The sequence below is a fragment of the Bos indicus genome, chromosome 26, assembly GCF_029378745.1.
Source record: "Bos indicus isolate NIAB-ARS_2022 breed Sahiwal x Tharparkar chromosome 26, NIAB-ARS_B.indTharparkar_mat_pri_1.0, whole genome shotgun sequence".
In the NCBI taxonomy this organism is placed as follows: Eukaryota; Metazoa; Chordata; class Mammalia; order Artiodactyla; family Bovidae; genus Bos; species Bos indicus.
In genome coordinates, this window is record NC_091785.1 from 36,731,600 (window position 1) to 36,757,946 (window position 26,347).

At 40.9% G+C, this 26,347-nt stretch overlaps 2 protein-coding genes across 8 annotated transcripts in view; one reads left to right on the forward strand and one right to left on the reverse strand.

The window, feature by feature from the left end:
* Positions 1 to 8,287, forward strand: part of ENO4 (enolase 4) — a 28,381-nt gene extending 20,094 nt beyond the window's left edge. For all 5 annotated transcript variants that reach the window (XM_070780911.1, XM_070780913.1, XM_070780910.1 and 2 more), the window contains 5 exons: positions 938 to 1,063; positions 2,400 to 2,595; positions 4,697 to 4,764; positions 5,282 to 5,399; positions 7,455 to 8,287. In XM_070780911.1, coding sequence (XP_070637012.1) covers positions 938 to 1,063; positions 2,400 to 2,595; positions 4,697 to 4,764; positions 5,282 to 5,399; positions 7,455 to 7,576 — 630 coding nt within the window. In that variant the 3' untranslated portion in view covers positions 7,577 to 8,287. The remainder of the gene's footprint in view (positions 1 to 937; positions 1,064 to 2,399; positions 2,596 to 4,696; positions 4,765 to 5,281; positions 5,400 to 7,454) is intronic.
* A 2,310-nt stretch (positions 8,288 to 10,597) lies between these two features.
* SHTN1 (shootin 1) overlaps positions 10,598 to 26,347 on the reverse strand; it is a 109,603-nt gene continuing 93,853 nt past the window's right edge. For all 3 annotated transcript variants that reach the window (XM_070780914.1, XM_070780916.1, XM_019953100.2), the window contains one exon: positions 10,598 to 12,327. In XM_070780914.1, the coding sequence (XP_070637015.1) occupies positions 12,260 to 12,327 (68 nt within the window). In that variant the 3' untranslated portion in view covers positions 10,598 to 12,259. The remainder of the gene's footprint in view (positions 12,328 to 26,347) is intronic.

A 26,347-nucleotide genomic window follows, 5' to 3' on the forward strand; every position in this document is an offset into this window, starting at 1 on the left:
CAAAGCATTTCCTCTCTGACAAGACAAGATTGTATAAGTTTTGCAGTATAGAAACTAAGAGTTCTTAACCACTTTTTAATGTGAAAAAAGTACAGAATCTTTTCAATGAGGGACTTCTTAGGAACCTGCTTAATTCTAATGGAATCCATTCTGTTAGCAGCCACAGGAAGGCATTAGTAAATCAGAGTTATTCTGGTGCACTCCACCTCACTCCCTGTACCTAAATGCCCCAGGTACCAGTGCTGGACACAGATTTGGACTGGACATAAGGGTGCTGTGTTTGCAGACATCATACTAAATTCTCCAGGTCCGTTCACTCCTGTACGTAAGTACCTGGGGGCATTCCAGACTTCAGATGAACAGGCTACACTAGAATTCCACTTCCAAAACAATAGTCACTACTAGAACATGCCTGCTTGCTTTCACCTAAGTCTCTTACATTTCATATTGACTGTTCATATCTCAAAAGTCTAGCCCCGCTTTCAAATTTAAAATATTCACAGTAAAGGCAACAAGCTAAATTCATTCACTGTGAGCTGAACAATGGTAGTTCTAGTAAGTAGGCAGGTTTGCACTGCTATTCTATTTATGAATTTATGTGATTGCACATCTTCCAAACAGCCAGGGATCTGGCATCACATCCTAAAACTGAAGTAAGGAATTACTCCTCTCCTACTCTGCAGGCAATTGTTTTGTGCAGAAGGTTTCATCTGAAGTCCGTGGGAAGAGCCGTATGAGGCATTCAGAGAAATGCAGACTTGATTTCCTCAGGTTGATATTTAACAGATAAAAAGGCACAGATTTCTCGTGTGAGGGTGGCCTGAAAATAACCTGCAGTCTTTTATATGAAATGAATGAAAGAAGTTGAATTGCATCTTTAATGTTGGAAGAACTCATCATTCAGCTTTTATTTTAATATCTTCTTTACACTTACCAGAGTAAAGGAAAGTATGAAGTGATGATGGGGACCTACAAAAATGCAGCTGAGATGGTTGACCTGTATGTGGATCTGATCAACAAGTTCCCTTCAATTATTGCGTTAATTGATCCTTTCAGGAAGGAGGTAATGGGATTCACCTTGAATTTCATAATAAAACAGAATAAAGTCTCATTGTTTTCGATCTGTAGATTTGAAATGTAATTTGGGCTGGGATATTTTACTTGGGCATTTATGAGAAAAGGTCCTTACCGGGCAAATGACTAGCAGAAACAGAATTACCTAGGAGTGTGCCCATCTACGGAATAAAACACGTATCCCCCAGCACTTCAGAGTACCTGTGTGTTTACCAGCAGCCTAAGTGATGGCAGATGAGCCTGCTGTGCTGGCTGGTGCTTCAATAGGTTAATCACACATCATTTCCAAGTGCTCACAGAAACAGAACTTCAACTAGGCCAAATGTTTTTTAACCTAAATTCAGTTACTACATATGTATAGAAGTTTTAAAAAAAACATATTCTTTAAGAGATTTGAGATATTGAGGTTTTCTGACCTGTTCACACTAATGCATCCAACAAGGACTGTCTATGTGCCTATAACTCTCACTCTTCCTAACCCACTTAAACTTCAAAACTTACATTCTTGATTTTATGAACTTGAGAGCCATTAGATATAGTGAGCAGATATCCTCTTTGAGATAACTCAGCTATTAAAATTTGAGGGACAGAGAGAGAGCTGGATCTTACTGGAGCCCCAGGCTCTCTCATTCCCATCTTTCCTTTCACAGCCTGGGCTACATCCCAGCACTTGTGGAAGATACTGAGCCCAGATCTTGCATCCCACCAGACGTTATCTTCTGCTGCTTGTCCCCAGGCTCTGGCCACAGCTCTTTTTTAATGTGATAAGATGCACCTGTATTGTCTGTCCTGATGGGACAGGTGGAAATCTAGTACAACAGCTGGGAAGACTGTATATTACTATTTAAATGAGCATTTCACTTCATTTGGTCTCACCAATTAAAAATAAGGGTGTTGGGAATGAGGGTCTACAGCCCTGCAGGCTCATTTCTTTCCATTGTCTTTTTACCAGAAATAACATTAACATCCTCCAACCAGCCAGTCTTTAGCAGCATCGTGGATAACACAGTGGGTGGGAAAAGCCTGTGCTTGAAGGATGTCAGAATCAACGTGGAGAAAAGCATTTAATGTGTATTAACATTTTATTCACTAGATCTTTAAGCTCAAATTTCATCACTGTAGGTTTGTATTCCACGAAGCCTATTAACTTGTGTGGCTGTGGTACAAGCAGCATTCAGCTGAAAAATGCAAAAAACAGAAAACTCCCCCTAAACCCCTAGCTTATGTATCTCAGAAAGGTGTCTAACTTTGATTGTCTATGATTCCTGTTGTTTTGTGATGATGCTCCATTCACTGTAATGACCAATTCTTAAATATCCACCCAGGACTCTGAACAGTGGGACAGCATCTATAATGCTCTTGGTTCCAGGTGTTACATAATTGCAGGCACCGCGTCCAAAAGCATCTCTAAACTGCTAGAGGAGGGCAACATCAGCATCCTCAAATACAGCGGGCTGATCATAAAACACATAAACCAAACTACGATGTCGGACTTGGTGGAAATAACCAATCTCATTGACGGTGAGTGGAAATACAGATCTGAAAGACTCATTATGAACTTAAATACACAGTGTATCAGGCACTAAGAAGCATGGAGTCCATCTTGGAAGAAAAAAACACCCCAGCCCTTTGTGAGTGAATGGCACCCCACTCCAGTACTCTTGCCTGGAGAATCCCATGGACGGAGGAGTCTTGTGGACTGCAGTCCATGGGGTCTCGAAGAGTCGGACACGACTGAGCGACTTCGCTTTCACTTTTCACTTTCATGCATTGGAGAAGGAAATGGCAACCCACTCCAGTGTTCTTGCCTGGAGAATCCCAGGGACGGGGGAGCCTGTGGGCTGCCGTCTATGGGGTCGCACAGAGTCGGACATGACTGAAGCGACTTAGCAGCAAAATGTACCTTACTACTGATTCAGTTCATAATGTTCTAAGAACAGCCCCACCCAGGAGGTCGCCCCTTTCAGGGAGGGCTACCACAAACACATGGCTGAGGCTGCTGTTCTCTCAGCTTCACAAAACACCACACTGATTCTTTTTATTCAATAATTAGCCCACACTGGCTTTTTTTTAGTTCCTCAAAAGTTTCAAGCTCTTTACGACCTACAGGTCTTTGAACATGCTGTTCCTTCAGCCTAGAATGCTTTGCCCTGTACCATTTAGTTGGCTAACTAGTTCTGATCCTTCAGATCTTCTTGACCTAAATGAAACCTCTTCAGATGTAGATGCTTTTTCCTAATTTTCCCCACCCGTCACTGGCTACTCTGAATCTTTCTCATCCCATATTTTCAACTGTAGTAACTGGCCACAGTTTGTTCAGTTGGGTCTGACTCTTTGCGAGCCCAGGCTTCTCTGTCCTCCACTATCTCCCGGACATCAAACTCAGGTCTTTTGAGTTGATGATGCCATCCAACTGTCTCATCTTCTTGTTGCCTCCTTTTCCAGGGTGTTCTTGGGAGTCTTGTTCACTTATGCACAGGGCCTGAAACATGAGTATCGTGAGTGGATCTCAGGAACTAAGCAGAAGGCTAGTCTCAGAGCTGGTGCAAGGCTCAGATGGAGACTGGGAGCCAGGGGCCTGGGCTGGTGGCAGAAGATGGAATGAAATGCCTGTGGTCCCTTCGCCTGCAGCCTGCCCCGGTCTAGGACCCAGGCAGGGTGGCTTGCAGGTGGTGGGAGAGACGCCCCAGGCCTGGCCTTTCTTCCTGGGCCTGGCACTTGGCAGACATTCTGTTCCATGCCAGATCACTGCTGTAACTCCTGCCTGTAAGACACAACACTGTCACCACAGGAAGAACTCTGGATTGCAGTCTTTGTAGGCTTTGACAAATTTTAAGGGGCTTTGAGATCTTTAAACGTGATTGATTAAGTACTATTAACACTGCTCTTGTAATAAGTCAACATTCAGAAAGACAGTTTTCCTTTGAACAAAATTTTACATGAATTGTGAAATCTGTTATTTAGGCATATGATGCCCTTGTACTTACTTGTATTTTGACTCTAAGATGCACATTTTTCTACATTGAACATAGATGATTGTATCTTATAGCTGTGGTCTGAGAAATGTGTCAATCTAACTTGAGCATTTTTCCTCTTTAGTGGTAATAATGGTGCCTCTTACAATCGAGGGTATCTTAGCTTTGATGAAACATAGCATTCATTTCGGAGAAGGCAATGGCACCCCACTCCAGTACTCTTGCCTGGAAAATCCCATGGACAGAAGAGCCTGGTAGGCTATAGTCCACCAGGTCGCTAAGTCAGACACGACTGAGCTACTTCACTTTCACTTTTTACTTTCATGCATTGGAGAAGGAAATGGCAACCCACTCCAGTGTTCTTGCCTGGAGAATCCCAGGGATGGTGGAGCCTGGTGGGCTGCCGTCTCTGGGGTCGCACAGAAGCAACTTAGCAGCAGTAGCAGCAGCATTCAGTGTTCATTATCTACACAGATATAATCAGGGTACTAGAAATGCAAATATATGGGTTAGAGTTCTCAGATGGTCAATGAGTTGACTCTTCACAGTTTTAAACCTCTGGCAGACTTTAAAGTTTTATTCTGGAGGCTTGTATCTGTTGATTAGATTCGTACCATCTAAAATGAAACGAATTCCTCTGCTTACAGGTAAGAAGCTCATCGCTGTCTTTGGAAGCACAGAAGGAGAATCGTCTGATGACAGCCTTGTCGATTTGGTAAGTGCTAAAAACTGGTCCATTGCAGAATTGCCAAAACACTGCTTTTATCATGAAATGGTGTTTCAGAGTGGTGGATTTGGCAGACAAAGTCATGTAACCTTTTATGAAAGATTTGCTTCCTCCCAGACAGCTGCCTTTTGCAAAGAGCTGATCTTTGAACTTTTAAAAACAAGAAAAATTGAAGTCCTGGGAAAATGATGAGCATACTTAAATGACTGGGGTGTGCACTTGCAATCTTACCTCCTAAAATGAAGTGATAAAGGCCAGAGTGTTCTTATATAAAAGTCAGACGCTCACATGACTAGGATAGCATCTGATGTACAATCACACTATCTCTGTACCCCTGAGTCTTCTCGGCTTGTAAGCAGGCCACTTTACACTTATGAGATGAGAAACTGACTTGAGAGAGTAAAACCAAAACACACAGCGGCAGTGTGTGGGTCCCTCCTCCCTAACGAGTTTAGTTTAGCGAAATATGACTCCATTTAAAATAAGCTGTTCCTCATCCCTTTAGGCTGTTGGACTTGGTGTCCGGTTTATCAAGTTGGGAGGTCTTTCTCGTGGCGAACGGGTGACCAAGTACAACCGCCTCTTTACTATAGAGGAAGAACTTGGCCAGAATGGAACACTGGGTATGTGCTGCTTTCTGCTTTGTTTTCCGTTAGCCATGAATAAGAGAACAAAGATTGGGAGAGGGAGGAATAGAAGTCTCTCAGCAGGCGGACAGGGGAATCCAAAGACTATAAATAAGTGCTGACAAAACCAGGATGGCATTTGCCACAATGTGCATTGTTTTCTTAATGGATTATCTATTTACCTGAATGTTTAAAACTCTCTCCCCCCCCCTTTTTTTTTTTGATGAATAGGCTGTGTGATGCTTTTCAATAAACTTAATTGATTGGAATTTCCAAGCCTACCTTTTGTTATGGTCCAAGTTATACTTAAGGTTTCTCTGCACAGCCCAAGAAAGTTAAAGACAGATGTTTCCCTGGTGGTTCTTGGCAACAATTTGCCTTACTTAAGTGAGAGCGTGTTAATTTAATCTACCTTGGCAAGACTGCAGTCTCAAGAGAAATGAACCAGTCATTTATGACATCAAACTTTGTAAATCTGCATGGATAGAAGCAGCTTATGTACCAGCTACCTGGAGAGAAAACCCCCAATATGCATTTTTACTCTTTATGTATTACTGTGATAGCCAAAAGCAAGCATGCAAAGATGTTTAAAGAGACCAATACTTGTCTTTGCAAAATTCCAAAACTATTTGCATTTTAAAATGGAATTGACAGACTGCAAAAAAGGATGTTATTTAAGTAGTGCTGACGTACTTGTTACCATAAATCAGGGGTCCCCAACTTGTGGGATCTAATGTCTGATGATCTGAGGTGGATCTGATGTAATTAATAACAAAGTGCACAATAAATGTAATGCACTTGAATCATCCCAGAGCCATCCATCCCCTCACCACCCTCCCCTGGTTCCTGGAAAAATTGTCTTCCATGAAACCAGTCCCTGGTGTCAAAAAGGCCTGGGGCCGGCCACTGCCATAAATGTAACTCTTGAATGAGATAGATACATTACAGCAAGTATTGTGGACAAGCAAGGAAGTCCTACTCAGTACAGGCGCTTTTTTCAGGGACCAATAGAAATAGTAACTATAAATTTGTCACATTTAACGTATGTAATGACCTTGACACACATCCTAAGATTTACAGGAAAAAAAAAGATATAATGGGGAGACTATGTCTCAGTCATGTAAGGGCAGTCAAAAGTTCGTATTATTTAGTGTGTAACATGAAGGCTTTTTTTTTAAAATGGGTAAAATTATACGGCTTCTACTTACTGTCTGATTAATTTTTGTCATCCTGACTCGTGGAAGCTTTAGATTCCCTAAATGACTGATCACATTTCCAACCAGACTTCACCACAAGGGGAACAGCTGCTTCAGGGCATCAAAAAGGACTCTAGTGACCGGAGGCCCAGCTCCTCCCTGGTGACAGTGCCGGCCCCTGAGCATTCCGGAATGGATTAACAGATTAATGAGGATTTTGCTGACATTGGCAGTGGTCAATACATGTGAAGGGGGACCAAAAAAACTGGAAGAGCAAACCACTCCACTGAGAGGTTGCGTAGGAAATCTTGGCAAAAGCTCAGCCGTTAAAACACTGTTCTTGCCTACAGGGACCTGAGTGCAACAGTCTAAGTCGACAGAGGCTGATCTTGGAATAGTTAGTTGGCAACGGTTTGTCTCATGCAGAGCACTGGCCTTCCCTCCAGTTCATCTTCCTTTTATCCTATGCTGCTCAGCCTCTGCCCAAAGTCCGCTGTACACCAGACGTTCCAGAATGTTGTCTAAGGATACAATGCAAACTGAACAAAACAAGTGTATTGCAGCTAACGTATAACCAATGACAGGCCCACTCTTTGGCAGTTCCAGAATCCTTTCTAATGGTGGTGTGACACCTCTGGACAGTTCTGAAGCTGCTCTCCTTTAAATCCTGTAACAAAGATAAAAACTGGAACCAGGGGCTTCCCTGCTGGCCCACTGGTTACGACCCTGTGCTTCCAATGCAGGGAGCATGGGTCTGATCCCTGGTCAGGGAACTAAGATCCCACATGTCACATAGCCAAAAAAAAAGAAATCAGCCACTGAATTAGTAAACTTTATTGTTGTCATTTTTTAATAGGCTTCAATGAAGAACACACATTTTTCTCCTGGAATGAGGAAGCTGAAGAGGCTGGTGAGCTGCATGAGGTCCCTGAGCCCATCTTCCCCACAGAAGTTGCGGAGGATCTCGCCAAACTTTGAGCATCTTCCCACTGGGGTTGCACGCACCCCAGCTGACAGCCACACCACTCAGACTATTAGATTTATAGACCTGGGGGATATCTTCATTTTGCTTTTGCTCCAAAAACTTCACTAACTTGTGTGCTTTTTCTTCCTTTACGTTTATTGTTTGGTGAAAGACAGAGATAGTATTTTGCCTGAAATTATACCTGTGAACCTGTCTTCCAGCCGTCACATTTCTGTGGGGATCCTGTTTGTACCTGTTCATGCTCTGATTCATGGAAAAATTCTTGCACATGTTTGTGTATGTCCATTTGAGGGGGAGGGGTCATGACCCAGTAGAACAGTCCAATATTTTGGCCACCAACTCCACACTCAGTTCAAACACCCCATACTTTACTACTCAGAACATCTCTAAAAACAAACATCTTTTACACTAGGAGCTTTCTCTGCCAGGAAAAGGTATACATCTTCTCTTTTTATCTTAAATATCCATGCTAGAAAGCACACACACAGTTTTATAGCCAACCTTGTGCAAAACTGAGTTTCACATATTGTTTTAAGAGCCAAACAGCTTCCTCTAACTTTCCTACCCTCAAATCCCTTTTCTCTGATTCCCACCTCTTTCTAAATTTTAATTTTTCATCTATCATTTATATCTCTGGGGAATCTCCTTAGAGCCTTTTTGGAATGAGTATAAATGAGAAAATAAATGAGTATAAATTCAGTAAACACTGAGTTTATTCATTTGATGAATGAATAAATACTCTTAAAGCCATTAAATGCATAATTATTTTTATTATAGCATCTAGTAGGTGATTAAAAATGATGCAACATATAGATTGTCTTTTTTGAAAGCTGGTATTGGGGTGATTGAGGAGAGTCAAAACCAACCCATATTCAAACACTGACCTGTAAATATAATAATATCCAGTGGCTTTATATGATTTAAATTCTCTGTTCAGTTACCATGTTTTTTCCCCAAATTACATAAATTCCTACGTACTGACCTGTGAGAAAGTTGGCTAAGTTTAGATTTCTGGTGTATTCTCTAAGTTTTTCTAAGCACGCCGAGGACCTCTCCGTTGAAGAGAGTACTAACAGGGAGATGTAATGATCTTATGGCAGAGCCAAGGCCTTACTCTCAAAGCAGTGACTTAAAAGTAGGCTCCGTGGCACGTTCGTTCAGAGCCCAAGGCAGGAGGGTTGGTTGGTATCACTCTGAAGTTAAGAGCTGTGTCACACTGCGTGACTGTGGTTGCCTTTCCTGATTCTTAGCAATAAACAATGTACCCACACACACATACACACACACACATGAAATATGGGAGGTCACGTGAGAGTATGCTCTGAAACTGTGATACAAATTATAACCGAATGAAGCCACAACAAAAATGTACAACTTAGTAACTGAATAATTAAAAATTAACCAAAGAGGTGACTTATTACCTCAACCAAGTCAACACTAACTTCAGTGCTGAGCACTGCCTATTCTCCTTGACCTTCCTTGAGGCCTGGGGTCACCAAATGGATGTTGCACTTAAAGTTTCTGAGAGTGATAAGCACTGTTTCTATTTATATATTTTCTCTCTCTACACACGTTACAGGACATGTAATAGATATAAACCGTATCACGGACCCAATGGACATGAGTTTGGGTGAACTCCGGGAGTTGGTGATAAGCCAGGGAGGCCTGGTGTGCTGCAGTTTATGGGGTCGCAAAGAGTCGGACCTGACTGAATGACTGAACTGAAGATATTACATATGAGATGAAAGAAACTCATCGTACCCTTTATTAGAAATGGCAGGGGGACTGGGGAATGTGAGTGCTTGGAGGAAACTTCAAATCCAGTCCTTAAGTAAGGGCTGCTTGATGATCATATAAGGTCAATGATGATGAGAGATGCTTATCCATTCTCCACAACTTATTGCCACATAAGCTGAAGCCATTCCGTGATGAAAATGATTAAATATGTATTGGAGTGGGTAGCCATTCTCTTCTCCAGGAGATATTCCCAACCCAGGGATCAAACCTGTGTCTCACGCATTGCAGGCAGATTTTTTACCATCCAGCCACCAGGGAAGCCCCTAAACATGTATGGTGTGCATTTATAAAAATCATCCAAGCCTTGTTTTTAACATTCTGTGAAACAGACTATCATTTACCTGACAAATATCCTAAAAATGGCGTGGAAGGATAATTAACAGTAATCTTTACCTGCCCTACTCTATTTCTAATAGACATTTTACTGTTAACAAAAAAGGTAAGGAAGGAGGAATAACTGGTGCGTAGTAGAATCTGCCTGCAATGTGGAAGACCCAGGTTTGATCTCTGGGTTGGGAAGATCCTCTGGAGAAGGAAATGGCAACCCACTTCATTATTCTTGCCTGGGAGATCTCATGGACAGAGGAGCCTGGCAGGCTACAGTCCACAGGGGTTGCAAAGAGTCAGACACAACTGAAGCTACCAACACAGAGTCAGAGCCGCAACGTCCATTGTTTTCACTCAGGCCAATCAAGGTTGCATGGTTTTAGCCCTGTTAACGCCACAGGAATTCCCACAGGAATGGTCAACTGCCAAAACCAATGGAGGTGAGTTTATATGAGACTGGCTCAGCTACAAACAGGTACTAGAAATAATTTTATCAAAGTAATTTTAAATACTTTGTGATCATGGTGAAGGAATAAGCAGCTCAGAAAAAGTAAGAACCTTTTCAGAATACCAGTGACTAAATGTTGCCTGGTCCAGCTAACACTTGCACCAGATGACTGACTCTTTACCCTGGAAAGGGTGTGTGATGAGAGATGGAATTACAAATGTAACAGAATTTTGTATTTCTAAATACCTTTAAGACACATGCCAGCAGACAGTATACACAGGAATGGGGAAAGCAGGAAGAAATGTAGCATAAAATTCCTCAAAAGAAATCATTTTGTGGATTATTAAAAATTACTAAACTTATCAAGTCTTATATAATTTTTTTATTAAAGGATGTCAAGTTTGTGGAACTAAACCAAAAATATCAATAACCACAAGTGACCTTTAGTGGGAAACTATTGGTGCTTTTTAATAAATGTGCTGAGGAGAGTTCAAATCACAGCATAACAGACCTTATTTCAGTGAATTAATGCCATTTGTAATTTGTATATCATACAGCAGTATTGTTCAATCAGGGGAAGTCACAGTTGAAAAGCATTACATTTTAATTCCCTATGAGTAAACTGATAAGCAACTGTAAAAACATCACTGGAAGAAACATGGAAACAGCCAAGCATAACGAACTTACAGAAGGATAATTATCTCCAAATTTAGGAAGTACATTTACTTGCCTAACCACCTTTTCAAGCCTATGTTTAGCATACGTGCAAAAATAAAATACAACTACTGCAATTATTACTATCATTTTCTTCCGCCCTTAGGTGAGAAACACCTGACAGCCTCATGCTGAGCTATGCTACCAAAACTAAACCTTTCACTTTCTTTAATAGTAAAATTACCATTACTGAATCATTGTCATAAGAAAATGCATTCAAGTACATTACCACTTATTTTAAATAAACACCAATTTTGAAACAATCAACTTTGAAAAGCTGCATAAGTCTTTTTTTTTAATCCCTGATTACATTTCTTTATTCACTGTGGTAGACTGAAACATTGTATTTTTAGAGACTATCACCTAATTTGTTTAAAAACAAAACAAAACAACAAACTTGTGTAATGTAAAACAGCAGTGAAGCATGAAATTGTATGCTTGTCGCTTATCTTCACTGTACGTAAGAACTGGGATAAAATATGGTACTTGTGCCACATGAGTACATGAGAAAACACAATTGACCCATAGCACTGAACACCGTTTACCAAGATAATACTCTATTAAATTCAAGCTTTGGACTTCACCTCAAGTCTGCACTCAGGCCACTAGAGCATTCCCTCCAAAGTCTTTGGGAGGCTTTGCACACAATCATCCCATAGTTAATAATGTGTGTAATTAACACTGAGTATGAGCCTGCTAGCTTGACATCAGCTCCTGAAATTTAAGCTTATCTCAGTATATCCTAGAAAGTAATTTGTATACCACAGTGCCGAACAATTTCCATGCTACTGAAGTTTCTCCATCAAAAAAAAAAAAAAAGGATCAGATACGCAAAACAGAAGCTTCTCTGGGTTTTTTTAAAATCACCTTATTAAGCTAGTCCTGTTTATCCAATTATACACAAGTGCTGCAACCTTTCATCATTACCTTTGATTAGCGGTATGCACATTACCTAAGAAGATAACATCTGAATTTCTTGTTATCTTCTAAAAGAAGTCACATTTAATACAGTAATTAGAAAAAAACTTATCCCTATAAACATTAAAAAAAGCTACCAAGAATGGGTCTTTTGCTAAATAGCTTACTTATATTTATAGGTGAACTACTTACAAAAGAGACATCAGAAAAGAACCTATATTCTGAATACAGTGACAAGAACAGTGTCTATAGCCCTTGCCAATACACCAAAACTAATCATGTGCTCGTTACAAAAGGACTTCCGAACATGCCAGCCTTCGGTTTACGGATCAGCAGTTGGAGCTGCTGGTGTCTCTCACTCTCTGTTTGTATCCTGGTTTAGTTTCACCTTCATCATCCTTGTGTTGAGCTGGATCTTTCTCAGCGACCTGGTCTTTGGTTTGAGGTTCGTGTGTGGAAACAGGATCTAAAACTACAACCGGTTTGGCTTGTTTTCCACTGCCAGTGTATTGTTTCCTGTATCCAGTGTTACTGGGAGGCCTAGGGGGTGAACAGTTAAACAAACAAACAAAAAATTAAAAGCAGAGAGAGAAAGCATTTATCTTTCCGTATTCCTGGATTCAGAGGAGCAAAAAACCCAAAACATTCTAAGTCTAGTCAACATGCAAAAAGCGGTCTTTGAGGTGCCAGCCATTAAAAAAAAAAAAAAAGCTATTAGATTACATCTTAGGAACACAAGGCCAGAAGAAAGGCGGAAAAAGTCAGAGCAATTAACTGCGGAAGTGTTAAAAAGCCAAAGGCACCTACCTGCTTAATCGCACACTCTGCTCATAGAAGCACAAAGCTCACAGGTCCTCTGTGCATACCGCCCCACTGCCTGCTGCCCCCCACTCCTGCCCCACCTCTGCTTAGCTGGAAGGAGGCAGGGAGCCCCTCCCTTGTGTGCCCAGGGCACATGGAGTTGCAGACTAGCTCTGAGGAGACTACATGGAGGAGGGAAATAAATCACCACTATCCCCCATGGGCAGCTCAGAGATGTGCCAGCTGCTGCCGTTTGCTGGCAGGAACGACTCTGGTCAGACCTGGGGAGGAACGAGGGCGGATGGGAGAATCTAGAGATAGAGGGTCAGCTGAAATGCCGAGTTACCACTTTTTCTAAAAAGGAGAGTCACATTTGAGAAATTTCTTATTGAATTTCAAATGGCAGTTTCTTTTTCCACTGAGATTTCCTCTCTTCTCTTCTGATGTAAGAAGCTACTGCTTCTCCAGCTAAATAGGCAGTAATTTCCTTGTGGAAATGGAGATGTCCTGAAACACTCTTCTCTGGCCACGTGTCAGGAGATTAGGCTGTAGGCACCTAGTCCTCTCAGAAGACAGGACAGCAGCAACCATCTGAAGGGGCTGGACTGCTGATCTGATGCCTGGAGGTTGAGGGGTGTGTTGTAGGCAGGGCAGAGGCTATTCAGACTTATCTGGTCTTCCTGGTGGTTGCTAGGACGTTAACCATGACCCAGCACACCTCTGTCCCGTGTCCACCTCTGGATGTCAGGGTGAGTACTGATGAACTGCTGGCCAGGTCTCCCCACTGCTCTACTAGTCCCCCTGATCAGTTGATGTCTATTATTCCCTGACCCCTAGGTCAGACCTGCTGGTTGACGCTCCCTTACTGCCTCATACTTCTCCCTTGTTGGACTTACCACAGTTACAGTTAAATAACCAGTTGTTAAATTCTGTCTCTTTAAGTAACATGTAAGCATCCACGAGTTGGACTGTTTAGCTTTGTTCATAGTTATACGCCAGCACCCAGAGTAGACCCATTTGTGGAGTAAACAAATGAGCGAATACTAATGAACTACCGTGCGTGAAAGGCTCAGAATGAATGCTCAGAAACCAAGGCTTTTGTGTGAGCAGGTCTGGATACCTCTATTGTACAACAAAAGCAACAAGAACAAATGATCAACTGTTGAGACAAAGTGGCCTGCACGATCCAGCCACAGGTAACAAAACTCCAACCCAGGGACCACGGTTTTATCACCTAGCGCTATGAGATCTGTCCTGATGTTTGAAAACCATTATAAGGCTTTCCAGTTACACTGTGTGACTTGATTATCATCAATAAGTAACTAGCACATAACTGTATGCTTTGGAGGAGTAAAAGCAGAGAGATGATCAGAGGCCTGAGAGGAAAGTTACAACGTAGTGAGCACAGATTCCTTTATTTTTGCCTGAATCTGGCAACACCCTTTTCATTAGCAGACACCTCTGACACTGCCCACCTGCTCTGGCCAAAGATCCACTTCTCAAGATACCTGTTACTGTGTTTTGGCAATCACCATGGGATGAATTTACCCCAGTGGTATCTGGCTTGACTTTCTCTGACCTAGGGAACACATGAAAGACCGAATCCATGGTCGGAGAAGCAGAACCACCGGGAAAGGCCTACGGATTCACTATAGGTTAGACCTCAGGCAATGGAGAGAGCCAGTCAGGCAGTCTACGTGAGTCTGTGTACGATGCTGGGCCTGAAATCAGCATGTCGTGCAGGTGAGAAGCAGCAAGAAGCTGAGGACAAACAAGAGCCCCATCTCTTTCACAATCCCCAATCCTGAAGATGCAGGCGAGCTTCAGGATAAACCTGGAGCCCTTCCACAGGGAATCACACATGCCTCTGGCTCAAGATCTGGGGAAGCTAGAAGGGGAGATGGGGGCAGCTGTGCCACATGCCAGCTAGGTGACAATGTGCATGAGCAGTAAAAGCACCTGCCCTACACACACTTTCAGAGCATTAAAAAAAAAAAAAAAAGACTATTATGTCACTTCCACTTCCTAAATCTCATGCCAATTTCTCTTGTGGTGAAGCCTAACCTGGAAACAAATGGGTATGAGAATTCAAGGGAATTCTAGAAAATGAAGTCCCAGCCTAGCTAAACTGTTACAGTCAACATCACATAAAATCTGCCAGTCAAGTCCCTAGTCTGGTTCCACGACACTGGGTCTAAGCCCATTGCTGGCTTAGACCAGATAAGCTGGCCAGTCTGCTCGACACATGCATTGGAGGTATCCATCTCATTCCAGGTGAGCAATTTCCATCCACCCATACTGACCTTCATTCATCACTTTTGTAGAACTACCATGGATGTTTTCATGCCCACATGTGTCTGCAGGTGAAAGGGGTGGTGAACATATCCTAAAAATGCTTTCTTCATCAGCTGGAGGCTGAAAACTTCCAGGAAGTGCTCTTGGGGCTCCACAACAGCAACAAATGATGTTGACTCAACTGAAAGCTCAGAAACTCTGTATGGCCAGGCTCAGTTTTCCTGGAATTGTCTCTGTCCAGAGAATTGCTGTTCTTTCCTGAAGTAGGCTTCTCAATAACTAATAGATTAATCTATTATTAAGTCACCTGTAGGCTCCAGTTTGAGAACTCCTTTGCTTGTCACTGAACTCGGCACAGTGGAAAACTTCTTTGACTCTATGCGTTGAGAATCAGAGTTAACTAGTTTCTTAAAGATAATGACCACTGGCTTGTAATTCCAAAGGGTTGAAGCTAAAAGGGACTACGGCAATCATCTAGTCCAACTGGTTCTTTTACAGATAAGGAAAATGAGGTTTGGAGAGGGGAGGAGCAAGACCTAAAATTATACAGCTTATCGGTGGCAGACCTAAGACAAGAATCAGAAGTTCCTATCTCCCTGTTCCTGATTCTCCCACAATATCACATAGCTTTTTACCAAAGGCATCTTCTAAAAACACAATGATGATGCCACAGGCTAATTCTGGTATGTTTACAGATTCTTTCTGAATCCTTGGTTTCACCTGCATGTTTCAGATCTATAAATACAAAATTCATCCCTTGTTTTCTTTCTTTCCTTTGTGACTTAAACCTAGCTCTTCCTGGTTTGACATCATTAAGTCCATTCCTGGTTCCCATGGGGGAGCGGCCCAGGGCTCCTTCTGGAATGAGGGGCCTCATTGTACCTCCAGTCCCATCTTATGGGGAGAGCCAGAAAGCCCCCCAGTGATGGTGCTCAGAACCCAGGCTCCTGCTCTAGGCAGCCACAGTGGCAGTTCTAGAAGGTTAAATCTGAGGCTTCTCCCCAAGGTGAAAAATCCCAGGTGCTCAAACACAACAATCCAATAGGAACTGCAGTATACCACTGTCTGGTTCAGTTTTTCTACTTTAATTTGTCTAAGAGCAATGATCCCAAATAAGGAATTAAAGTCAGTATCCATAAAAAGGATGGCAGACCTTCTCCTGTAAGCTGCAAAATCTCCAAGCAAAGCTTAAATTTTAGAGCTGACATGAAGACTCAAATCATGGACTGTTCAGGCTGAGGGATTACTGACATGAACCAGTCCATCCTTCTCATTTGTCAGGTGAAGACACCAAAGAATAGTGGGTTAAATGCTTGGGTGGGTACACAATTTGTTAATAGCAGATAAAGATTAACATTGTGGCATCTTGACTTCCTGTCAAGTATTTTTTTTCTTACCACAACAGAGTAGCAGTGATTTTTTGATCCATTCAAATAGGTGTTTTTGTGAGTCATTTTCAATCATTTGTTAAGTGCTATTCCAAGACAAAAAGAAAAACCAAAAAGCAAAATAAAAGCTAGGAGAAAATATACTAATCTATGCCACTCTATGAAGCCTAATGCCCAAGTACTGGGGCAGGCCAAAAAAGTCATTTGGGTTTTCCCATAACATCTTACAGAAAAACCCAAATGAACTTTTTGGCCAACTCAACACTACTTGGTTGCCCTTTCAGAAAGCAGTTACTTTTCCCTGCCTGCAAGAGGGCCAGAAGGTGAGGCTGGGGCAGATGGGGCCACTTGCTAGTAAAAGGGAAAACCTGACTCCAGCTGGTACTGGTACCAGAAGAATCAGAACAATTGCAAACGGTAATGCCCAAAATTGAACTTTATAATAAAGGGACTCAGTGATTTCTCAGACTGTGTTACAAGAGATGAAAGTGCAGCTTTCTAATTCTTAAAAAAGCACATCATTGTTTGCATTCAATGAAATTTCATTCAAAATCAACTTTCCACGTTCCAATTATATTCAACAACATTCTAGCTAACATTTCAGCTTCAATTCAAATTAACTAATGCCCTCAAAGAGCCCTAATAGACATGGTTCTGAGCTCAATTGAATACAATCAAAGCTCATGAAATGAAGGGGGGAAAATGCTTATTTCATGCAAATTTTGCATATCACTCAAGCTTAATTTTACTGATAATATAAAGGTGGGACATTTTGAACATTACAGTGAACGAAACTTTTAAGCGGCGAGAGTTATTTTATAAAATGCTACCTCTGAAAAGCTGATTGCCAAACAGTATAAAAACGGTTTGAGGCATAAATGCCAAGTTCATTTCTATTTCACTTCTGAGGTAACTATCTTTCAAATCGCAACAGCTGGACTATTTAACACAATCTGGTGAATCAAAGTATAGTTCTTCTCTGGTCTCCCAGTGGGATGCCTGCATTAGTCGGTGGCAGCCATCCAACAGATGACGCACAGCCGGACGGTCTGAACTCTGCTTCATTTACAACAAAAATGGATAAAGCCGCAATCATATTTACCACCTTCAAGGACAGAAAACGGAAAGATTTAAATGTGTCTTTATAAAGTAGTTTCTTGGGAAAACTCCAAAAAGGAAGTCGTTTTATATTTTCCCTTGTGTAAAAATAAGAAGTCTCGCTGCCCGCCCCCCGCCCCCCGGCCCATCCCCAAGCCCTTTACAGAGTTGCTGCAGCAGTGAAGAGCAGTGCAACCAGAGCTAGTTCTGTTTCCCTTAGACGTCCTGTTTTTCAGGACATTTTAACACACGTGTTCAAAATTTCCCCAAATCGAGTTTCAAACAAGAGATGAAACTTTCTATATTATTGCTCATTCTACTACTTTTAAATATCATGAAGGTAGAATGAAACTAATTCTCTTTGGCTTTGTGTACTTTTTGAAACTGCATTAAGCTCAAAGAATAAATTAGTTGGCCAATTTGGGTCAGCTTCTGTTTGAGGGGAAAATAGATATAGTTTTAAATTATGAAAAATAAATACTGTTAAGCAGCAGAATACCGCCACGCACGGATGAAAATCTGACATCACCTTCTGGATGCTGATTTGCCGTCAGGATTAACAAGAATCCCTTTTTAACAGAGGTTAACAATGGCTGGGCAAAGACTTGTGTGTCCACGTTGAGCCACAGTTTCTTTGGTGGAGTAACTGCAGCATATACACTGGCCCAGGGAGGCCAGGAAACTGGACCTTTCTCACCAGCAAAATCAAAGATAAAGCATGAGCTAAGACTGGACTGATTGTAGCTCAGGCAAAGATTCTTTTTTTAAATGTGTATGATACTTTTGGGGGCTACTTATAAAGATTTTTGTAATTTTGTACAACTTAAGTCACCGTGGAAAATTCACTGAGATCTCAGCTATGAAATGTGAATGCTATCTAAAAAAGAAATTTTAAGGGACATAAAGTCTTCCACCAGAATCACCATCTATAACACGGGCACCTCAAGAAAGCTGTCATGCACAAAATGTTTGTATTTTCATTCATAATTTTCAGAAAAATATTTTTAAATTTTAAGAGACTTTTCTTTAAATTTACTATATTAAATACTTTAAACTCTCTTTTAAGATGGTAAGTTGTGAAGAATTCATATAGTTATATGACAAAATATATTTCAGATGAAAAGCATTTATCAGGTTTCAGAAGTTAAATCAATTTATCCTCATATCTGAAACTACACTTAACTTTTAGCCAGAACTTCTATTTGAATAAATTTTAAGTCTCCACTACTCCACTATAGAAAAATAAAAGGAAACACAAATACTGCAGAGACTACTGAAAGATGTTTAAAATAAATGACAAAGCACCAAAAGCAATTTGGTTCTCCATGCCGAAATGATATATTTTATGCTAAGTTTCTAAAAATCATACGTGTTGGCAACGGGAGGCAAATGTTACAAGGCAATTCATTCTTTGAGAGAACTGAGAATTGCTCAGCTGTATTTTTAACAGTTATTCTGAGATTTACTCAACAGAATTTTAACACTGGGTATAACAGAGCCTCAACAATTAATCTGGAAGCATTTGCTGTCTGTGGAGCAACTCGGAACACCTGTGAGACAAAACCGACAGGCCGGTCTTCTGGGCAGCCCACAGGAAAACTCCTACGGAGGGGGCTGAGTGAGGCAATCTCCACTTCCAGAACATCCAGTTGTTCTGCTAATTTTGTTGTTAAAACTTAATTGTCCATGTGCAGGCACACATGGAGAACCTTTGTCGTAGTGCTTAGCTGAGCAGAGCTGTTTCCTGCAGTGTCCGTACACAATTCAGGGGTACTAAGATTACAGTGGAGAGCACAGCAAATCCTTTAATTGTATAAGAGCATCAGATTAAGCAGCAACGGCCATGCAGTTCATTCTGCTAGCTAGTCATCTCTTCTCAGAAACAAACGTTTACTAAGTACACGGAAGGTGCCCTCCTTTCTCTGCTCTGCACCACACAAGCAAACACACGCACACACCCACACGCACACACACACAAAAGGAAAGAAAAGAGGTGGGGGAGGGGGATGGGAGTAACAGGAAAAACACACACACACACACACTGTCCACCACAAGGACTAAAAGAACTTGGCTCTATTCTATCTGAACAAAATGTTGACTCGAAAGAAATAGCTGTATGACCAACCAAGTTAACTTCCAGGTGAGATTTGAGACAATTTTAGGCCAAGCTTCCCTAAAAATAAGTTGAGGATCTTAATTTCTACTTGGCAACATATTTCAAAAGCTGAAATTCTACAGCTCTAATGCAAAAGAGCAATTTCATTTTTCTACATCCATTTCACACTGGAAATAATGGGGAAAAACCTGAAGAGAGACTACTTAAAAGTCAATCGATCTTTTAATTCAAACCCAGAAATGGCAATTAGATTTTCTTTTTCTTTCATAGAAACATTTGACTGATTATACTAACCATCAGACATCTAAAATTTATCTTTTATCAACTATACTTCGGTAGTCAACTGTTAATGGCTCAAACAAGATGAACTCTCACAAAAATAAATCTGTGTGGGGCCAAAAGTCACATGTATTTAGAGATACCATAGATCTAGAAATTAAACGCAAATTGAAATAAAAATGGCTTCACTGGAAATGGTCATTTTTCTATTGAAATTGAAGTCCTGTAATTGCTACATTGGTTCTTTTTTTTTTTTTTTTTAATTCTTCTATGGGGCACAATGTGACCTGTTTTGACCTCCCAAACAAAAAACGTAAGCTAGCCGCCTGTCTGATGGTTAAAAAGGAAATTTTAAAAAGCCTGATAAAGCTTAGGGTTTGGGGGAGATCTGGGACTGAAGAGAAGCATGATGAATTAGAGAAGTGTTAACTGGAAGGTCTCTGGCAATTGTGGCTTAAAAGCATCTTTAAGAATGGCCAAGAGATGAGGATATAGCTACAAGATTACTGCAAATCACACCAATTACAACAGAAACTGGGTTTTCCCCTGTGAAACAAGGTTTTAGAAACAAACTGGATGAAATGAAAAATCATCCATGAGGTTGACCACTTTGTTTAATTGTAACTGTCAGGAGGATATTCACCTTTCTAAAAGTAATTAATAGAAAAAGTGAACATAGATGAATAAAGCTCAGTACAGACAAGTAAGGCCACTTCTAAGATGAGGCTGTTCAGAGACAGAAAGGCAAGATGGTGAAAACACAAGAAACCCCTGGGCCTCTGCCTGACTGTGCTGCAGAACTCTCGTAAGATCTGCTTACTTCCTTCTCCATGCTGCCGGCCCATTTGTCCTGCCTTTCTTTATAACTACCCATCTTTCTATAAGTAAGAGATGTCCCAAAATATGACGACAAATGGACACTACAGCCCAAACTCAAAGGAGCTAACGGGGAACTGACCAAAGGTGGAGTTGACTGACAGAGGTACAGCATGAAGTGGCTACAACAATGAAATTTATTTGGGGCTGTAGAATGTATGTTTTGAAAAAACAGTATTCACAGTGATTCATCTTTATATTATCACATTATCATTTAGTAAAACATCTTTCTAATCCAATGGTTACAGTCAGGTACGTTCAAGGTACTTGACTTCTGGGAATGAACTAATCTTAAGCATGCTTGAAATGTCAATAAATTAAAAAATTCATAAATGAAACTTGGGCTTCCCTAATGGCTCAGTGCTAAAGAATCCTCCTGCCAGTGCAGGAGATGCAGGTTCAATCTCTGGGTCAGGAAGATCCCCTGGAGGAGGAAATGGTAATCTACTCCAGTATTCTTGCCCAGAAAATCCCATGGTCAGAGGAACCTGGTGGGTTACAGTTCATGGGGTCAGAAAAGACTTGGACACAACTCAGGGACTAAACAACAACAAATGAAATTTATGCCAAAGACTAAAGGAACTAAGGGTGGGATTCTAATGTATTAATTTCCAAAGTTTACTTGTGAAGCATGCTCCTTTACTGGACATTTGACAACATTAAAACAATTTCTTTCCAAATTCCTTTCCAGCTACTCTTTCAAGTCTTCTTGCTAATTTAGATGGACTCTGCTTTTCAGAATTCTTGGTTTTACTGGGTAACATTTTCTTCCCATGGCAAAAGATATTTTAATCATTTAGGTTAGTCTTAGGAAGAGGAAAGATAAAAGAGATTACACCATCTAAGAGTAGGCAGGGTCAGAGGAGCAGGATGTGAGAAACATAGGCCAAATGAACTACACTGGTTCCTATAGGGGAAACCTTATAGTCATTTTCTTCGCTTCCATTCCTAGAGCTCTGAATACACTCAATGAATATGCTGTCATTCAAAAGCATGGGCTTTAAAGTTAGAGTGAAAAAGGTTCAAATAAAATCTGACCAACTATTGAGTGGGAATAGAATTTTGGGCAAATTATTTATGCCACTAAAACTCAGTTTTCTCATCTGTAAAATGGAGATAATGTCCAATCTGTACCTTTGGGGAGAATCAAAGAATAAATATTAGTGAAACATTAGTAACAACAACAAAACATTACAGAAGCAAATTCCAAAACTCGGAACCTCCAAATTGGAAACTGGCGCCATTACTCACAGCCTCCATTGGATATCTTACGCTGCTCTAAGTTGCTTCAGTTGTGTCCGACTCTCTCCAACCCTGTGGACTGTAGCCCACCAGGATCCTCTGTCTATGGGATTCTCCAGGCAAGAATACTGGAGTGGCTTATCATGCCCTCCTCCAGGGGATCTTCCCCACACAGGGATTGAACCCACGTCTCCTATGTCTCCTGCACTGGCAGGTGGGTTCTTTACCACTAGTACTACCTGGAAAAGTCCATCAGACATCTTGCCTACAGCAATTTAAGCACATTTCCTCTCAGGTGAATGTTGCTATAATATGGATACATATTAATATATATTGATGAAGAGTAACAGAAAACATTAACTTAAAAACAGGTGAACCATATACAATGGAAGGTTATAAGCTTTCATTCCCAAATGTTTTCCCAATTCACTTCACTTATGTCAATCAAGAACATCAGGCTTTGCCATTCTGTTGATAATAGAGCTAATGTGTCTCACAGGATACAATGGAAGACAACTTTACCCATACTTAGGTATTGTACTGCATTTTCTTACTTATTGCTCAATTTATGTTTGCTACTGAAATATTAATTTCCTACCTACCCTTTAATCAATGCCCCAGATTATGTAAATGTGGAACCAGTCAACCTAACTAGAGTTAAAGAAACATGCTTTGATTTTCCTGTATTACACAGTACTTTTCTGTACATGTGGTTGGATGTCATGGGTCTGAGTCACATTTTTTTTAAATGCATTTGTAATGGTGGCAAACTGATGGCTATTTCCAAATATTGAGTCAGTGTGCAAAAGGCAAGTCATTTGGGAACATGTTGAACATACAGTGGTGGTTAAAATGGATCATATAGTTTCTTGACCAAAATGAACACTGACACTAATTCTCTCACAGGACTCGCTGAGTGGCTCTAAAGCACTCTACTTCTCATCTGCTTTTTCCACTCCAAATCAAATGGATAGGAAAGACCTTCCAATTTACTTCCTCTGTGGTCAGGTATCTCTAATCCAAGTAGGTCTAAAAGCATCTGGAGCAATAGTGACAGAGCTGGAATGAGTATCCTGGCCCTGAAGGATAACAATCATTTCCATTTGGATTTGTAAGTTCCCCTGATATAGTTTGAAAATTAAAAATTTTCAAGAAATTATTTTACATTTCTAGGTTTGTGTTTTTCTGTAAATCTATGTTTAGAGACATATTAGGAGTAGAAAATATGTGCTTAACTCTTTTCTTTTCTTAACTGTGAACATTTTTATCAAGCAACCACATGTGTGAGGGATTATTGGGCTTCCCTGGTGACTAAGATGGTAAAGAATCTGGCTGCAATGCAGGCTCAATCCCTGGGTCTGGAAGATCCCCTAGAGAAGGGAATGGCTACCCACTCCAGTATTCTTGCCTGGAGAATTCCACGGACAGAGGAGCCTGGTGGGCTACATACAGTCCATGGGGTCGTGAAGAATCAAACATGACTGAGCGACTAACACTTTCACTCACTGGGGTTCTAGATCTGAAAGAGAATCTAGAGAGTACCTCAACTATTTGCCTCCATTTTAAACAAGAAAAACAAAAACAAAACAGAATAAAAGTTACATGATTTTCCCAAGGAAACCTGGACCAGTCAATAACCCAGGTGTGCAGTATCTAAGCTTTCAACTCTAACTTTTGTCTCTGATCGTCCAGTAATGGCCCAGCATTATAATTAAGATAGAAAAGGAATGTGTTGAAATACTTTTCATTATTATTTAATTTACATCCTGCTGCTGCTGCTGCTGCTAAGTCGCTTCAGTTGTGTCCAACTCTGTGCGACCCCAGAGATGGCAGCCCACCAGGCTCCCCCGTCCCTGGGATTCTCCAGGCAAGAATTCTGGAGTTGGTTGCCATTTCCTCCTCCAATGCATGAAAGTGAAAAGTGAAAGGGAAGTTGCTCAGTCGTGTCTGACTTGTAGCGACCCCATGAACTGCAGCCCACCAGGCTCCTCCGTCCATGGGATTTTCCAGGCAAGAGTACTGGAGTGGGGTGCCACTGCCTTCTCCGTAATTTACATGACAACCCTACAAAGTTACCCTCATCATCCACGTGAGGAACCAGTTACTGGTTAAATAACTTGCCTGAGGCCATAAAGATAATATAGCTAGCAAACCCAAGATATCATTGTAGAGCTGGCATTCTGGAAATAATTCGAAGCTACGTGCCACCCTGAGCATATGTGGGAAAACACTGGTTTATAAACCTGACCACACTGTGCTTCCCTGTTACTCCTTGCCCACTCTACAGGCTTCTACTGATGAAAATACAACTCATTCTTGTGCATTTGACCCTGTGCAACACTCAGTTTATTTCCAGGTACTGTGGCTATCAAAAAGTAATCAAAGTTATCTTTTTAAAATTTTGTAATTTGGAATTTCCCCTATTTTATATTGACCAACATGGCCATTGATTAGCTTGAATCAATGAGTCTTACTCTATTTTAACACGGTCAGTTTACTCTGGATCAGCTGCAGAGAGCATGAGAGCAAAAATAAAGCTTATACTCTTCATTTGCTTGGCCAGCTCCTTACCTCTCATAGTATAAAGGGAGATTATAAACATAATTCCTACCTGAACAATTACTAATCAGAATTAATGAAATTCAAATTCACTGTTAGATTTAAGATATTATTACCAGATGGTACATACTTATTGGGCTTCCCAGGTGGTGCTAGTGGTAAAGAACCTGCCTGCCAATGCAGGACACATTTCGGGTTTGATCCCTGGGTTGAGGAGATTCCCTGGAAGAGGACATGGCAACCCATTCCAGTATTCTTGCCTGGAGAATCTCATGGACAGAGGAGCCTAGAGGGCTACAGTCCACAGCGTGACAAAGAGCTGGACACGACTGAAGCGACTTGGCACACACACATATACTTATTAGAAATAATTAAGAGGACACAGATATTCCTAAAGCTATTATTAAGGGAGAAATAGAAACAATTAGATTTCTCCAAGTCCCGATTATCTTCTTTTTCATTTTTCTTCAGAAAAACAAAAAACCTTGCTTGCACAGGCTGGTGACAAGAATGTTAATTAATTCTTACAACGAAGTATCAGAGGTGTCTCCTGCCATTTCCTAAGTCCCTAAGAAATAAACCCATGTATCTCTGTCTCTACAATTTACCAAACAGGACTTACTCAGTTATTTGGAACACACACAGATAATTTTAGGGATTTATTAAAAGGAAAATAAACTTTCTGGGAAGAGCTTGATGCTATTTAATTTTCTGGATAAGTGAAGATCTTACACAGAAAACATCTATGTTTCTTCCTTCACTTTACAAGGTTTCTTGGTAGTTAGCAAACTTTCCTGTCCGCTTGAGGCCAATCAAATGAGCACAGGTGAAACATTCTTTTACAACTGGGCATTCTGCAGTCTCCGGTCACTCTACCTTGTATGCTACAAAGATGCAAAGAAGTAAAAGTGAAGTAACTCAGTCGTGTCCGACTCTTTGCAACCCCATGGACTGTAGCCTACCAGGCTCATCCCTCCATGGGATTCTCAAGGCAAGAGTACTAGAGTGGGTTGCCATTTCCTTCTCCAGGGGATCTTCCCAACCCAGGGATCGAACCCAGGTCTCCCGCATTCCAGGCAGACGCTTTAACCTCTGAGCCACCAGGGAAGCCCAAAGATGCAAAAGACATGAAAAACTGAGCTCAACGTAAATGACTCCGAGGCATTTTTAAAAGGTTTAAAAAACCAAATAAGCAACCAAAGAATCCAAAATATCTAATATTTGGGTACACATATATCTGTATATGTGTGACTGTTGAATAATGGGGTAATGTAGGTTAACTGATATTCTGTTGATATCAACAGAGTTGATATTCTGTTTCACTAATAAAAAAGTGTATTTATTCATTCATTTAGTCAGTAAGTATTTCCTGAGAGCCTACCATAAGGCAGGAATTTCTCCAGGTGTTTGAAATATATGAGTAACAAAAAATTTCCTATCCTCATGGAGTTTATATTCTAGGAGGGGAAGAGAAAAAAACAAGCATATATATATATATATATATATATATATATATATATATATATACACACACACAAAGTATATAGTATGTTAAAGGTAACAGTCATGGGGAAAATGGAGTAGGATAAGGGTTTTAAACTGCAAATAAGAACTGCAGTTTACAGGAGTTGAGTTATAGTTTTAAATAGGTGGTTAGCATAGGTCTCACTTTGAAAAGTTGACATGTGAGCAAAGAAATGATGGAGGTGACATAGTGTAGCGACTGGAGGAAGGGCATCCCAGACAAAGGGAAGGAAAAGCAAAGAACTAGGGTAGAAGGAATGACACTAGGGCAGAGAGGCCAAAGTGGGGCTCGGAAGGAAGCATAAGAGTGGCAGGGACTCGTGTGTATGTGTGTACACGTGCACACATGTGCACAAAAAATAATGTTATGTATTAGAGGCTA